Source organism: Aptenodytes forsteri, unplaced genomic scaffold (genome assembly GCF_000699145.1).
Source record: "Aptenodytes forsteri isolate BGI_AS27 unplaced genomic scaffold, ASM69914v1 Scaffold258, whole genome shotgun sequence".
NCBI classification, from domain to species: domain Eukaryota; kingdom Metazoa; phylum Chordata; class Aves; order Sphenisciformes; family Spheniscidae; genus Aptenodytes; species Aptenodytes forsteri.
The window spans coordinates 2,710,736-2,726,622 of record NW_008795250.1 but is presented as its reverse complement, the minus strand read 5'-3'; the positions used below and the strand labels follow the sequence as shown (position 1 = coordinate 2,726,622).

The following is a 15,887-nucleotide window of genomic DNA, read 5'->3' as shown; positions in this document are numbered from 1 at the left end:
GCCACTGCTTCTTTCTGGGGCTGGCTGTGTGTTTTTCATTGAACTGGAATGTTGCATTATGGTGAAAGCAGAAACACCCATCATGCTGAAATGCACAGTTAAAGTCAGGCTGAAATTGTGCAGTCCCGGCTGCTTCTTTCCATTTCGTGGGCTGAGACTTGTGTGGTCCACGCTTGGAGGCTGAAAGTTGCTCAATAAAGTAAACTTGGCTTTTTCTGAGGTGGGTGTGTTCAAAGATGTATTGTGGCTCAAGAACTGAACCAAATTGCTCAAAGTTTGCTTGGTCTTCAGGTGTTGTCTGTATTAAGCTTGAAGAAGTGTAGCCAAATACCTGGGAAGGGCTGAGTGTAAGCATGTGTAAAGCAGCTTTTAGCCTTGGGTATCAAATATTTGGGACATCAAAATGGCTACAGCCCTACTTTACCTGTGTTGCAGTCCGATTTTGCCTGTGACAAAGCCCTTGTGAGCCAGATCAGATGCTGCTGCTGCCGCCCCTCAAGGGTGTGATACCGGTCACGGCTGCAGGTCTGGTCTTCTGCCTGCCCCAACCTTGGCACGTGCTGCTAAAGACCAGGATCTGAGCTCACCTTGCTGGGGTTTGTTATGATCAAATGTTAAGCTTCCTATTACTGGATTCTGTGCTCATTAAAAAGGTTGAAATGATAGACACTATGTGTTAATGTAGACCAAACATGAATAATGTGCCACTAATGCTGGCTACTGGAAATAGGAAGCTACTTGTCTCTCTTTCAGACAAGATGATGAAGGTTTCTGCAGCTTGCTTGCCCACAGACTTAAGCGTAGACAGAAATATTATTGTAAAGATTTTTTTTTTTCTCTCTACCAGAATCTAGGCTTTGTCAGGTAGGAGCCATGCTAGTGGTTGGGCTGGTATTTAAAGCATAGCTCAGACCATCAGAAACAGTATTGAGTGGCCAGAGTAAGTTGATGGTGGTTTTTTTTTGTGGGAAACACCCATCCAGAGGATGGTGAGGAGGAGAAATGAGTATGGCAAAGCCATGCTGGCATCAGCCCAGCTTATCTGTTAGTTCCTGTAGTCTGGTGTCAGCAGCAGAAGAGCTGTTGTCCTTGAACATCCCTGTCTAAGCTACTTCCTCTAATACCATACGAGATGCTCCTACAGCAAGAAAATACTTTGGAGCCCAGGTTGTACAGCAGCAACAGGAAGAAAAATAACATCAGGGTAATTACACCAGACATTTGAGCAAGCCAGCTGTCCTGGAGTGTTATGGTATCCATATCAACTGAATTAACTGAAGGACAATATCACAATTCTTCTCTCTCTGAACTGACGCTAGATTCAATTGAGGGGAAAGTTGGCAGGAAACGTAACCCACCCCTCGTAATGATCTCTGGCTTCTTGTGGGCAGTGGAGATGTGGAAGGTGGTAATTTCACACTGCTATAATGACGAAGCGTGAGCAGTGCTGGCTGCTGGAACATGTGCAATCGGAGCTTTGCAGACTCCAGAGAACCGGATCGGCCCAGAGCCGCAGGACTGCCAGCCACCACCTCCTCTTGCCTGAACTGCCTGCTGGCCCTTGGCCAAAGGCATGGAGAAACCCAAGTGCCTATCTGACAGCGACACAGTCCTGCTGCTGTTCAGAGAGGAACCAAGTAAAATCCTTTCCTGCCGTAGCGTGAGGCTGTAGCGATACACTGGGATAGGAATTGCACAGTCAGAGTGCACGTACATCTGTCCTTAATCTCTCTGTACTATTTCTAGCAGGAAAATGGGGCAGTCATGTTTGAGGAGGGATGTCTTATGCCTTCACAGCCATTTGCTTCAGTGACTGCAAGTCCGAGCCCAAATTCTGTGTTGAATTTCTTCATTTTGAAGAACCTAGAAGGGAATTGGATCAGGTACCATCCGATGCAAAGATCCCTGTTTTCAGTGGGAAAAATTCCCCAAGTAATTTAACTGCTACTATGGTCTCCATTGCTGTTTCTAGCTTTTGAAAAGTGCTTTCTCTAGTCCTCCAAGTGTGATGCTGAGCTGCAGCCCTGTCCCATGTGGTCTCCATTCAGGGAAGAAAACTTCCTGTCTTACCAAGGTGAAGGTATAAGAGAAAAATACCAGTCCTCCTGGAATGTGGGCTTGAAATCTGGGTAATTCTTTGCAACAGGAGAATGTAAGATACATTTGTTCCAGCTTGCCCTGGGAGACAAATAGGAAAGGAAAATTAGGCAATTGTTGTGTGAGTGAATAGAAAAGTGAAACCCAGCTGAATTGGTTTCTGTTCACAAACTGGAGTGATGTGATGCATTTTCTGATGAATTATGTAGAATGGTCTGAATGAAAAATGAGACAATTTGAGTAGTGAGTTCTGTGGTTTCCTATGTAAGTTTTTTTTTTTTTAATTTTTTATTCATTTATTTGCACTTAGGAGACCTGCACTAAATTCTTTCTACTTATACAAAGGATACAGCCCTTGCAGCGGAGAGTGTGCTGGAGTTGATGGCCTTTTACTTTCACATATGAGTTCAGCTTAACTAAATTAACTTAAACTTGAGATAAGCCAATACAAGTTCTTTAACAAGCCTTTAATTCTCAGTCTTCTTGCAGACAAGGGTTGAATAGTCCAAGGTTTTGCACATCTCTCTTTTTTCAGTTACAAACTTGGTTCTTAAATAGTTCCTTGAATTAAATTAGGAGGCAGATTTCAGGTATTGTTTGCTTTGTGTGACTTTGGGAATAAAGAAACCACATAGATCAGGTACCTCTGTTAAGTGGACCTTCAAAGGAGTAAGAAATATAAAAAACTTGGATTTGTGCATTTATTTTGGGCTCTTAAGGTGTATCAAGACTGCCTGAAAGGAGCCTAAAAGGAGGCAGGGAAACCTGTTTCAAATCTGAGTTTCAGTGATGTTAATCTTTCTGTATCTTAGAATGCTAAAGGAAGAAGAACAAAGGTGGTAAGGTGCTGGTCTTCACCCAAGGCACTGTTTTTTTTGTTGAAGTTAAATTGGTGTTAATGAAAGTTGTTCATCTGATACTAAAAATGCCCCTGCCTTACTGCTTTTGGCTCCTGGCTTGTCACCATCTCATTATCTTCTGGGCTAGACAGGGCTTGAATGCCTGATGTATAAAACAGGCAGATTTTCTTCCTCCAAAAAAGCTATTGGCCGCTTTTCTCCTCTAAGTGAGATAAAATGGCACGAACCCAGTTCTCTTCCTTTTCAGGTCACTTTTTAATGTCTGAACATGCGCTCCCTCTGTCCTTTCTGGAAGTCCTACATTTGTTCTAACGCGTGGAAATTCTGGCAGCCCACTAGATCCTCCCCGGGCACCAGCATCGAACTTTGCTCTTTCGTTTCTCACCAGCGCAGTTTTCGTGCCAAAACTGTGAACAGCATCTTTCCTAAGATGTCAAAGTGCCATCTTTTCCTCTCAGATGAGCAAGTGTTTAAAATACCCTGCTTTGCTTAATGACTCTAGGTGTTGTCATGGTGTACTATTTTGCACTAACCATAATTAAGTTCAGTGGTTTTGGATCTTGTTGAAATGCATTAAGAAATCCCTGTGGTGTTTCAGTATTCTTTTTTTTTTTTTTAGGAAGGGTTATAGGTGAAGGCATCTCTGAACGTGGCTGGGAGGCTGATGTACACCAGTTGCCTCCGGGAGTCCTGGAGAGGACTAATCTGTTTCACCTGCCCTGAAATATGAAATATGTTTCTAATTAGTCTCCTGTTCACAGAACAGCAGCTGAGGTTTATGGTGGTTTATGTACACGCAGCCTTTTACGACAAAATAGGGATTGTTCTCCTTTGCCAGGTTTGCCCCTGAGCTTTTGTTTCAAAGTGCAGTGTGTAAGCACAACACCAAATTGTTTAGAGTGGAACAATGTTAATGAGGTCACTTCTGCATCGCGGCATGACAGATAACGTGCAGAATAATCTACTGGTTTAGTAATTTGATTTGCTGGCTATTATGTTGTTGCGTAGCTGTAATTCTCAATAAGATCTTCCTTCCCTATCCTCCTTAATCTATAAATCTCTCCCACTCATTGCGTTGGTGGCTTGAGTATTTGCTTTTTTCTTTCCGCTGGTGTTCAGCATTTCTTTAGCATGTTCTTCTCATGGCTTTTTCTTAATTTTTAATAATATTCAACTTTCACACAGCTTCATGCATCTGTATAGCTTACTGTGTAATCTATCTTCCCTGTGCTTTGCTTGACAGGCGTATAAAGGCTTGAAAAGGATGGCATTCCCTGTAATAAAAGGGCTGTAATTAGGGTCTTTTTGTTCTAGTTCGCATCACAGGGCTAGAAGCCCGAAGCACTGTGCAATATTGAGACACTGAACAGGTTGGCCTTATCCTCAAAGACAGGAGAGTAGAATTTCAGCGCTCCTAACTGAGCGTAGCTGCGGATGAGGATGGCCCCACATCCTCGTGGTGTGGACGTGCCCCACTGCGCCTCTCCAGCTTGGCAGATCATCTGGGAACTGTTTCTCTGTTCTTCCAGTTATGGGATTTTCCTAAGCAGGAGTGATCGCTGCAGCTGTTTGTTTGGATTAGCTGTGTCTTCCACCAAGGCATATGGATGTCGGCATCTCATCAGATGAGATGTATTTGGAAGAAACTCCACAGCTCTGCGAGCACCATCTTCTCTCGAAAAACCATTCATCCCTGTGTGACCCAGGGTCAGCGCTGGAGTGACAGGGGAGCTGTGTCACAATGTGACAGGGGTGCACTGCCACTGTTCGTACATGTTATCAAAATGCACCCTGGCTGATGAGCTAATTGAGCAGGCATCTTCACAGTTGTGAAGGATATTGGTGGGATAAACCTAAATTTGGGACCGGAGGTGTTGGTGCAGGATTGGAAGAGGGAGGAGGGCTGCCTGGAAAAGGGAAAATTGAACACGCTACCCGGTGCGGTATCTAAGGAAAGACCATTTTTGACTCTGAAATTCACAGAGCTGCATTGTCTGACTAATTGGGAACAAGCTTACCTGGCTGAGTATCCATCCAGTGGACAGCCCAAGAGGACATCTTGATGGTGTCCCCTCTGAGAGGGCCTGCAAGGCTCTGCTTTGTTTACTCTGTAGTACAGCTACTCTGTTTGTAGGACAAACACAGGTGATGGGGACGAAAGCAGGGCTGGAAAAATCCCCTTATGTGCTTGCTTGCTGCTTGAACCTGTCAGAGAAACAACCAGCCAAAAAAAATCCCTGAACCAAACCCCAGGGTTGTGACCTGTTGATGGGATGGGAGCGCTGCCCTTCTTGGCTGAACAGGAGGGCAGTGCTCTCCAAACAAATCCTGTAATAGTGTACCGGCTCCTTTCAAAGAAATGGCTACACCCTTGCTCAGGAAAACCTTGCTGGTTGTGTGGGATGTCACCTGTTTCTGCCCAGTCCTTAACCCTTCCCCTTCAGGATCAGGCAGTAGGACCAAAGCAGGACTTTGAAGAGGAAGAAATGACGGCAGTACTCAAGTGGAGTGTTCTGCTATTGCTGGGGAGACCAGAATCATGAAATTATTTAGGTTGGAAGGGACCTCTGGATGTCATCTTGTTCAGCCCTCCAGTTCGAAGCAAGGATAACCTCAAACTTAGGTCAAGCTGCTGTGATGAGCCTTATTTTTCATTAGTGCTCAGGTCTGCAAATTTGCAGTCATCAGGAAGCAAAACTAGCTGAATGCACTTTAATTACGTTGGCCAAAAAGAAGTTGCAGCCTCTCATGTCTTCCCCTTGTCTCTCTTCCCTTGTAACCTGGTTTGCCTTACTGCAAACCTCCCTCCCTGCAGTGGGAAGGGCCACGTCTGACATCTGGAGACCACACTGGTCTTCTGCACCTCCTGAGCTATCTTCTGAGTACTTCTTGGTGCGCAAATTCTCCTGTCTCTTACAATACAAATAGGCAAATGTGTATGAAAATGTAGTAATAGTTGGGACACTTGGAGTGGATGTACAAGAATGTGTTGGATTGTGTCCTATATGAAAGTAGCAGTTATAGACTGAATGAACGCGTTGGTTTCTTCCTTTGTTGAGAGTTTATCTGAATGCCAGAATAGGAAATGGTTGCTCTGGTTAGCAAACAGTAAAGACGTGCTCCTAACTGGGGAGAGGATTTTATATGCTTCTGACCCAGAAGCCGCAGGTGGCTTTACACGAGTGCGGATTACTTGTTTGGATATATTTGTTATTGCCTTGTAGATAAAAACTGGCTTTTGCAAAAACGTCATAAATGCTAGTGTGGCTGTGCGAGCTGGACCGAGGAACTCAACCCAGCTAAAATACTTCTTTGTTTGTTTTTTCCCCTCTGTACTTGCTGCTTGATTTTAACCTGATGAGTTCCTTGGCCCGGCTCTTGTGCAGCTGCTTTGTGTCCCGGCATAAGAGAAGTGCCACGGGGACAGGCACAAGCGGCAGAAGAGTTTTGGACTGGCTTCCTTTGCTCGTAGGGGCAGCTTAGTTTATTCTTGCAACCTGGACTTTGTGTACTCAATTGGGATACTACAGAAATCTTTTATGCTCTGCATGAGTTGAATATCATTTTAGGAAGTGGCCATATGCTGCTGATGTATGAGGATGATATTGGTGTTTTAAAAAAAAAAAACCAAAAACAAACCACCAAACAACTATTCCCCAAAGATTTCCCTGTGCAGTGCTGCTCTTTGATATCCTCATATTTGTCAAAGGCCTCACACCTGAAAGGGAAGCCCCATGTGGGCTTTTGTAGAAAAGTCTTCAGTGAGGTGTCACATGAAGGGGAAAAACGGGACCTGACGGGAAATGTGGAAATGCCCCAGGAGGAGAGGTGTCTTTTTAGCTGACAGAAGCTTCTTTGAAGCGCACTAGATTCTTGCTGCACGTTTGCAGATACTTTTTTGGATGGCATTGTACAACTGCAGGTGTCTCAGATTGATAACAGCATGGTATCAGCTCACCGTTAGGCTTTTTTCAGTTTGAGTGCTGAAGTGGATCAAACACTTGATGGTGAGGAAAGCCGGATGCTTCCCCTGGGCTGTTATAGACCATCACTATTGCTGTGATTTTGGAGAAGGTCATGAAATTACCCATCCAGTGTACCACTATGATAGCAGCATAGATAAAATGCGTTATTCCTTGGGGTTTTTTGCTATCTAGCTGCTCCAATTTTGGAAATATTTTTAAGGCCTGACTCGGAAGAGGATCTCGATGATCAAAGAGAAGAAGTAAATCATGCATTTCACTTGACGTGCTATCTGTTACTGCCATGGGAAACCTTCTAACTTCACGAGACTGTTGTGGGTTCTGTGCTTTCCCTGCTAACGGTGCTCTCTGTCCTGTGAACAGGAATGCCCGAAATGCCATGTCACCATCGAGAAGGATGGGGGCTGCAACCACATGGTCTGTCGGAACCAGAACTGCAAAGCGGAGTTCTGCTGGGTGTGTCTGGGCCCCTGGGAGCCCCATGGATCTGCCTGGTGAGTTCAGGAGCATGCCTTGCTGGAAGGTGAGGAAGCTATGATGCAAACAGCATCCATTTGGACTGAAATCAGTGGAATCGGTGTCCCTGTTACAGGTACAACTGTAATCGCTACAATGAGGATGATGCAAAGGCAGCAAGGGATGCACAGGAGGTGAGTCCATAACCTTTGGTGATAAGGGAGATCACCAGCCCTGTGGTGTGCTTTCTGTAAACCTATAAGTCAGCTCTGAAGAATTTCCTGGATTTGGGCACAAATCCAAAAGACAGTTAAGTTCCCCCACGGCTTTGGACTCTTGCTTCATACCAGAGAAAAAAAACGTTCAAAGCCATTTCAACCCAATTTTAAAGAACATGTTAACTCAGTTGTTATCTGTCATGCTGCCTTGCTTGTTTTATAGCAGCTCTTCACATGAAGTCATCATAATGCCATGGTTCTGAGACAACAATCCTCACATCCTTTGTAAAATGCTCTTTGCCGCGAAGTTTTTAATGTGAATCCTGAGGTGTTTAAACACAGCAGACCTTTTGAATGTAAATAAAATACGAGTGCTGTCGTTCCAATAACTATACTTGGAGAGGCTTGACATAGAAGAAATTGTGGGTGGAGTTGCAGCTACATTAAACTGTTTTGTGAATACGGATAGAGCCAAAACCCTTTTTAGTGGGGAGGAATTGCATGCTGTGTGCTGCAGCTTACAGAAATCCATTTCCTGCTTCTCTGTCAAAGTACCGTTATAGCCAAGAACTGAAGTATTTCCTGCAGATAGGGATGACTTTGGCTGATGCATGCTACCTTTGTACATCCACAGCATACAAGTTTAACCGTGCCCATGTTGTCATTTTTTTTTTTACAGCTGATCTGTCAGTGAGAAGAAAATAAGAGTAATGGCTGTGTATTGAGTCATCTTGGTTCTCTTGTACTACCTAGCACATGGCGTCTTTCCCCTGCTCTCTAATCAGTGTGGCCTAGGCAACCTAAGGTTGCCCTCTTAACACAGAGTAATTGTTTAATTAGAATTTCTTATTAGCAAAAAAAAAAAAAGTGCTTCTCACTGTTTGTCATGACATTGGAAGCATTTAGGTCCTGTAACTTGAATTGAGAGGCTGAAATTCAAAACTGATCAGGCTTTAGCAATGTGATTCTAATTACTTTCAGGGTTGGGAGTGAGGATGCCACAGCTGTGCTAGGAAGTCCCCTGCATGACAGCGAGCTGCCATGGGTCTGGCCTCTCATCTCCACACAATGTCAGGGTTAACAGTGCCGCACAAAGCGGCGCCGTCTCAGTCTGGCCAACGTGAGAGGAGAGGAAACACCTTTGGAAAGGAAGCTCGTTCCCAGGGTCAGGAAGAGCCTTGTGAAGGGTGTACTTCTCTTGCAGCCATTACTTTGTTTTAACTATTTGTTTTCTTTTTCCCTAATGGGAATTAACACAGCGATCCAGAGCAGCCCTGCAGAGGTACCTGTTCTACTGCAACCGCTATATGAACCACATGCAGAGCCTGCGCTTTGAGCACAAGCTCTATGCTCAGGTGAAGCAGAAAATGGAGGAGATGCAGCAGCACAACATGTCATGGATCGAGGTGCAGTTCCTGAAGAAAGCAGTCGACGTCCTCTGCCAGTGTCGTGCCACGCTCATGTACACTTACGTCTTTGCCTTCTACCTCAAAAAGAATAATCAGTCCATTATCTTTGAGGTAGGAGAAAACATGGTTGTCAGGAATTCAGATTACAAAGCTAAGCGAAATAGAGATTTAATGCTCGGAGAAGCTCTTGTTCCCAGTTTTACCAAAGTGAGTCTGTCTTAATATTCTGTTGTACAAAAGTTAGAGGCCCTGCTGGGCATCGTGTAGCATTGTCTGCTGGAGGAGGAAGTAGAGTTACAAGATGCTGCCCCCTGAAACAAGAAAGGGAGCGAGGTTCTGTCTTGAACTGGCGAAGAAGGCATTAAAGCTTAAATCTGGCATTTTGACTTTTCCTGGTGTTGGCTTTTTTCCAGGGGCACTACCATTAAAATTGCACTTGAAGGTCTAAACGTGGAGGTCCAGTCTGCTTCACAAGTGAAACTGTATTGACTATTTATGATTTAGAACAGTCCTTTTCTGGTCTCTGTGCACAACCTAAGCAGGATGCTTCTGTGCTGCATGCTCAGCAAAGGGCGCACAGAACTACTGAGCAGTAGTGAAAGCAGTGCTCTGATGCCGCTGTGCGTGTACCAGGAGTCAGTAGAGGCTTTGCCAATGCTGGTAAAAAAAATAGACAAGGGACAGAATGGGAGATGAATTGTCTTGTACCACACTGTACCACTAGTAAGGAGAGGATTTTTGTAGGCTTGCCAGGATATTGCAGATCGAGGATGACAAGACTTGCTGGTAGATATGCAGATTCTCTCCTGATCAAATGAAGAAATTTCAGCTTTTTCAATCCTGATGCTCAGAGCAGGTTACTAGTGTTACACAGTGCATATCTAATCCCGCTCTTTATTTCAGTACTGATTTCAGTTGGATTGAAGAAAAAAAATCTTCTCTTTTCCTTCCCCACCCCCCCCAATACTGGCGCACAGAACTACTGAGCAGTAGTGAAAGCAGTGCTCTGATGCCGCTGTGCGTGTACCAGGAGTCAGTAGAGGCTTTGCCAATGCTGGTAAAAAAAATAGACAAGGGACAGAATGGGAGATGAATTGTCTTGTACCACACTGTACCACTAGTAAGGAGAGGATTTTTGTAGGCTTGCCAGGATATTGCAGATCGAGGATGACAAGACTTGCTGGTAGATATGCAGATTCTCTCCTGATCAAATGAAGAAATTTCAGCTTTTTCAATCCTGATGCTCAGAGCAGGTTACTAGTGTTACACAGTGCGTATCTAATCCCGCTCTTTATTTCAGTACTGATTTCAGTTGGATTGAAGAAAAAAAATCTTCTCTTTTCCTTCCCCACCCCCCCAATACTCCTTTCTGTTTTGTTTTGTTTTGTTTTTTGTCCTGTCTTTGCAGAATAACCAAGCAGACTTAGAGAATGCTACAGAGGTGCTTTCTGGGTACCTTGAGCGAGATATATCCCAAGATTCGCTGCAAGACATAAAGCAGAAAGTACAGGATAAGTACAGGTTTGTTTTTGAATAATCCTCTATCTCAAAGCTGCCCGAGTACCTGTATTGCCATCCCGTGTGACAGGTAGTGGCGTGTGTACTTGCCAAGCTACAGTTTTCTCCAGAGTCACATCCCTGGGAAGCTGTTTGCTGTTGGCCTTCTGCCATACATTGTGATCATCAGCCGGTCCCTGGGCATCAGAACAGCAGCAGCGGTGTCCTGCGCCAGCCCCTGAAATCGTCAGCGGTGAAGCCCTCACGCAGATGCTGGCAGCGTGGTTTTTGTGCCCCTGCTGGGACCAGCCCTCGGGGGAGGTGACAGCCTGCAGGGCTCCCAACTCTGCCTTGCATCTGCTCTGCTGAGCAGTAGCTAGAAGATTCAATCCTGTAATAGAAAAATCTTGTGACCAAAAGCAATGGCTTTTCATACACTGCTGGTCCTGCACAGGAGGATGTGGGAATGGCCAGGACTAAGATGGGACCTGCATAGTGAGGGCCAAAGAACAAGGAGTGACTTTGTTCCAGGCTGACAGCTTTAGCCTGGGATGAGTTGCCATAAGAGAGCAATCAGCTCTTTTATTTATCTGTTGGGTCTATTTGTGCAAAAAGTGGGTGTAGAAAAGCTGTCCTTAAAGAAGAGGGAGAGCAACCTGCCCAACTGGGGAGGAGAGCAGAAGAACCGTGGTCCAGGTGACACAAATGCCAGTGCTTTTTACAGTCCCAGGGGAATCGCTTCTGCACAGTGGAAAAATACAAGGCTGTAAATGTGGATGAGTCACAGGATTATGGCTTGCATTTTTGAGGCATTTTGCCAAAGTCACTGAATTTGTTATGCCTAGCTTGGGGCGCTGGGGACTGGGGAGTGGAAGTAGCCGTTAAGCTTTGGGGGGGCTGTTCTGCTGTAGCTGTAAATGTGGATGAGTCACAGGATTATGGCTTTCATTGGATTTTGCCGGTGAGCTGTAGTGACTAAGGGACTCTGGGGAGTGGAAGTAGCCGTTAAGCTTTGGTGGGCCTGTGGCCCATTCTGTCGTAGTCTTGGCAGCACGGCTGGGGCTGGACAAGACTTACCAGACCTCCTCTTTTGAGACATTTTGTAACTTACTCTTTAAGACCACCATTAAGTTGGTGTCTCCAGATCAAGCTGCTTGTTCACTTAAGTCCTCTGAAACTGGATGCTCTTCTAGGGATGGTAACACAGCTACCCAGAAGAAATTAAAACCTACTAATAGCCTGAATTGCCTGAAAACATAGTATCTCAAACCTGCCTTCATGTTTCTGGGAAGAAAGTATGCATCTGTCAAGCCCGCACAGGTCCCTAATTAACTAGTTCAGTCATGTCTTAATCATGTCCTGCGTGGTGCTCTTTGTGTACTGGTTACGGTGTACTGATGCAAGACTGGGACCAAGGATGTTATCGAGGTGGGTTTAAAGAGCTCTGGGAAATTGCAGGAACTGACCTCGTGGCTAATTTGTTTTCAGCTGTTTCAATCTCTTAGCTTGCAAAGACACTTCTAGAAAACAGGATTAAACCCCCACCACCAGCAGCAAAATAACTGAAGTTGGGAAAGCAGCAACTGTGCATGTTTGCTATCACATGCTTCAGGAAATCAACGGGACTTTGTGTACGATGATTTCTGTTGCAACAGCTGATAGCAATGAGAAGAGCCAGAACAGTTCTATTCAGATAAATCTGTCAGTCTGATCAGATACTGAGTGGTAGCAGCGCAAGGGCTGCGGGTTAAGGTGAGGTGTTTCTGAGTTCGGGCTGCTGTGATGTACTCCTTATGCCTGTGTGTTAGCAAGCGTTGCGATCAAGGATAGCTTTCTGCTGGGAGATTCCTCCTGTGCACCTCACTTGAGCGAGCAGAGGGATGTTTGGCCGTTGCCGAGAAAGCCGGGTTCCCAGCAGCGAGAGCCCCTCGGTTGCTCTCCTGGCCGATGCGCGTGCCTGGAAACTGAACCGCACAATTCCCAGCAGGAACCGGTAACTTGGCAAGTCGGCTCCTGGGTTCCAGTTTTTCACGTTACGGCACACCGCTCCAGGCAGGGCGCTGCTGAACCATGAACCAGCTGCACAGCTGCGCCTGCGGCCTTGGGAGCTGTTACTAAGACTTGTCTTGTCCCCTGCGTGCCTAAAGATGATGTAGACTTTGGCATCGCCGTTGGAAGGGGTTTAATCCAGAAATGCCTGCTGCTTATTCATAATTTGCTCTTGGAACCTGAATACTTCAAATGTTTCTCTGCTTTTATCTTTTTAGTTGGCTAACGCACCCGAAATGAACATGGCGTCTTTTGATATGTTCCTATGATATCACTTTTCCTCAGTATCATTGATCCTGGTAGGACTGTACCTAACTCTGGGATCAGTTTTACTTGCAGCTTTATCTGTTTAAATGAGTGTAGGTGGGAAGACCCTGCAGGGCGTAGTGCCCCTCTGAGACCCAGGAGTTACAACGCAAGGTAAAACTTGCACTCCAACCAGACCCAGTAACCCTTTTTGTAGCCAGCTTGACCGCTCCCATCTCCACTGGGATTTTGGAGGGGAATACAACTGGGTCAGCGCTCCCGAGGCTTTGCCCAGCTAGCTCCTGGATTTTTGTTGTCCTGATACGGCTCAGAGTAGGTACCAGCCCACGTTTGAGGAGAGCTTTGTCCCATTTTGGGTGTCACCGCTAACCCCGTGCTCTGGCTTTTGCAAATAGCAGCCGCTGCTTCTTACTTTTTCGGTTATTAATGGAGGTTTATTAATGGAGGTTTCTCAGCTGTAGGGGCTTTGGGGATACTTTTGCACGGGAAACTCTAAATTTGCATGCTGTTTTTTCAGCCAGGGACCTGGAGTTGAGTGACTGGAGTAACGGAAGTCTTAATTAGCGCTGTTAACTGGCTACAAACACAAAGTCCCTTCTCAGGGGATCTCCTCTTTTGCAAGTGAGGCTTAATGTAGGTTTGCATTACTCGATGCTGGGGATGAGCTGCGGTTCCTAACCTGCCTTTTCTGTGCTTGTCCCCCTTTGCTGCAGATACTGCGAGAGTCGACGAAGGGTTTTGTTGCAGCACGTGCATGAAGGCTACGAGAAGGACCTGTGGGAGTACATTGAGGACTGAGACTGGCCCCGCATAAAATGAACTCTGAAACCTTTACCATCTAGAGTGCTCATGCGATTCAAATAAAACACACACAAGGCGCTATGCCTGTTACACTGCTGGTCTGTAGTACCGGGATTCTGTTTTGTTAACAGAAAATTTAAGTAAATTATATTGTAATAAAGAAAAAAAAGGTAGATAAACCATTGTACAACAGTATTCTAGGCGGCCAATAAGAGTGTGACAGACGCACTAAAAAAAAAAACCCTCCAACTTTAACTTGTAACGTAGCTTCATTCTCCAAGCCGACTCCTTTTTCTTTTCTATCTTTCTTTTCCTGTGTGTAGTACAGATGAAATTTAAACCAGTTTCTTGACACTGCTTTTCATGTCCAAACCAGCCATTTTGATGTACTTTGGTAAGGGGGGATGGCTCTCCCGCCCCCCTCCTCCTCTCTGCCACCCAAGTACACGGATGAATGTCCATTGGCTCATTGTAAAGATGATTCTTGGGGAGGGGAGGAGGGGGGGGTACACAGCAAGGAAAAAAAAAAAACTTTGTATATGACTTTTAAAACAAAAAGAGGACAACACAGTATTTTTCAAAGTTGTATATAGCGCATATGCATGGACAAAGAGCAAGCGTGGCACGTGTTTGCATAATGTTTAATTACAAAAAAATATTTATTCTTTAAAAATCTTCAAGATTATGTCTATTTGCTGTGCATTTTCTTTCAGTTTGATTTTTTTTTTTGTTTCGTTTTGTTTTCCCTGGGATGGGGTGGGGGAAGCGTGTGCTGGTGTAGTGAATATATATTTTTCTTTTTGGAAGGCTTTTACCAGAGAAATTGGGTTTCTCCTCTTCCTGCAGTTCCTTTACGTCCACGGCCTCCACGGTTTTGTGTGTGTATCCATTGCTGGTGACGGACCCGTCCCCTCGCGCGCAGCTCCTGATGCTCGGTAACCCCGTGTGCATTGCGTTGGCGACCAATGTACACTCTAATTCAGGATGCTTTGCCCCCTTTTTTTTTTTTGCCCCAGATTGCTAGCTGCCCAAATCCAACTCGGCTGTTCCTGTCTGCGCAGGCAGGACACGCGCTCTGAACTCTGTGTGTGTGTGTGTGTGTGTGTGTGCGCGTGCGTTTAGAGTTTTATTTTTTATTCTGAGGCAGGAAAAGGAGGGGTATTTTGCAGCACTTCTCAAAAGACTTACGGAAAGATTTTTGGCTGTGGATCTCCTCTCCCTCCCCCTTTCATCTGTCAAATGGACCGTTCCTTGCTGTTTAAGTTTCACTTACATTATAACGAGTCGTAACATTGAAAAGGAAAGATGATGGAATTGTCTTTGTGTTTGTTTTGGGCTCAGTTACTGGGCATCCTGTCCTGGCAAATATTTAACACTCCATCTAGTGCAGTAGAAGTTGAAATCAGTGGGGTATTTTTCAATTAAAAGGGGAAAGAACTAATGAGTTAGCTACTGAGTCCATTTTTATGATTTCTGTAACGAGCTATGTTAAAGTAAACAATTGGTGGTGGTTTTATTAAATTTACTCCTGTATAGGAATTCCTTCTGTGGTATTTTTCGCCAGGCTAGTGTCCTCAAAGCTTTCTGCCACTCTGCCAGCTTCAAGGGGGAATAAATTTGCAAAGGGGCAAATTAAAAGAAGGCAGATCGCAGGCAGGTCTGTAATGCGAAATGCTGTTTCCAGCTGGCACCTGAGCCACTTCAGCTCCCTCGCTGATGAATACCAACACTTCCAGCGATGTAGTTTTTGTCCCTCTGTACCTGCTTTCCGCTTCAGCCCCCCTCACGATGGCTTATTTGCCCCCGGGAATCACGCGTGAGAGTATCTGCACGGCAGGCCCTTTCCCTGTGCTTTTCCTGCCGAGGCTCGCGAGGGGTGGGACGGAGGTATGGAGGTCAGCGCTGCCTGTTGTCGGTCTCCACCTGCAGGCAGTGGCTATTTGGGCTTCCCCTTGGCTCACAAAAATTCCCCGTCCGTGTATTAAAATGCTGTTGAAAGCCTTGCGCTCTGCCGGAGCGTGGTGGGCTGGGCGAGTGGAAGCACGGACTCTACGTGGCGTTGGGGTTTTTACTCGATGTTCCCCAAACTGAATATACAAAGGATGTGGGCAGGCTCCAACCCAAAGGAAACCAGGTCCGTGGTTGTCTTCAATCCTGCCAGCTGTTGGCGAACCTTAAGATGGTGATTAAAACCCTGCTCCGTGGGAGCAATCTGCTGACGTTCCTCTCCTCCGGCTTCCAAGCGCTCCC

At 45.5% G+C, this 15,887-nt stretch overlaps 1 protein-coding gene across 2 annotated transcripts in view; it reads left to right on the top strand.

The window, feature by feature from the left end:
• ARIH1 (ariadne RBR E3 ubiquitin protein ligase 1) overlaps positions 1–15,176 on the top strand; it is a 38,051-nt gene extending 22,875 nt beyond the window's left edge. The window contains exons 9-13 of one of the 2 annotated variants that reach the window (XM_009278870.1): positions 7,304–7,434; positions 7,533–7,590; positions 8,874–9,134; positions 10,432–10,544; positions 13,550–15,176. In XM_009278870.1, the coding sequence (XP_009277145.1) occupies positions 7,304–7,434; positions 7,533–7,590; positions 8,874–9,134; positions 10,432–10,544; positions 13,550–13,634 (648 nt within the window). In that variant the 3' untranslated portion in view covers positions 13,635–15,176. Of the gene's footprint in view, positions 1–7,303; positions 7,435–7,532; positions 7,591–8,861; positions 9,135–10,431; positions 10,545–13,549 lie in introns of both variants that reach the window. The other variant, XM_009278873.2, reaches the window with a different exon arrangement.
• The last annotated feature ends 711 nt before the right edge of the window (positions 15,177–15,887 follow it).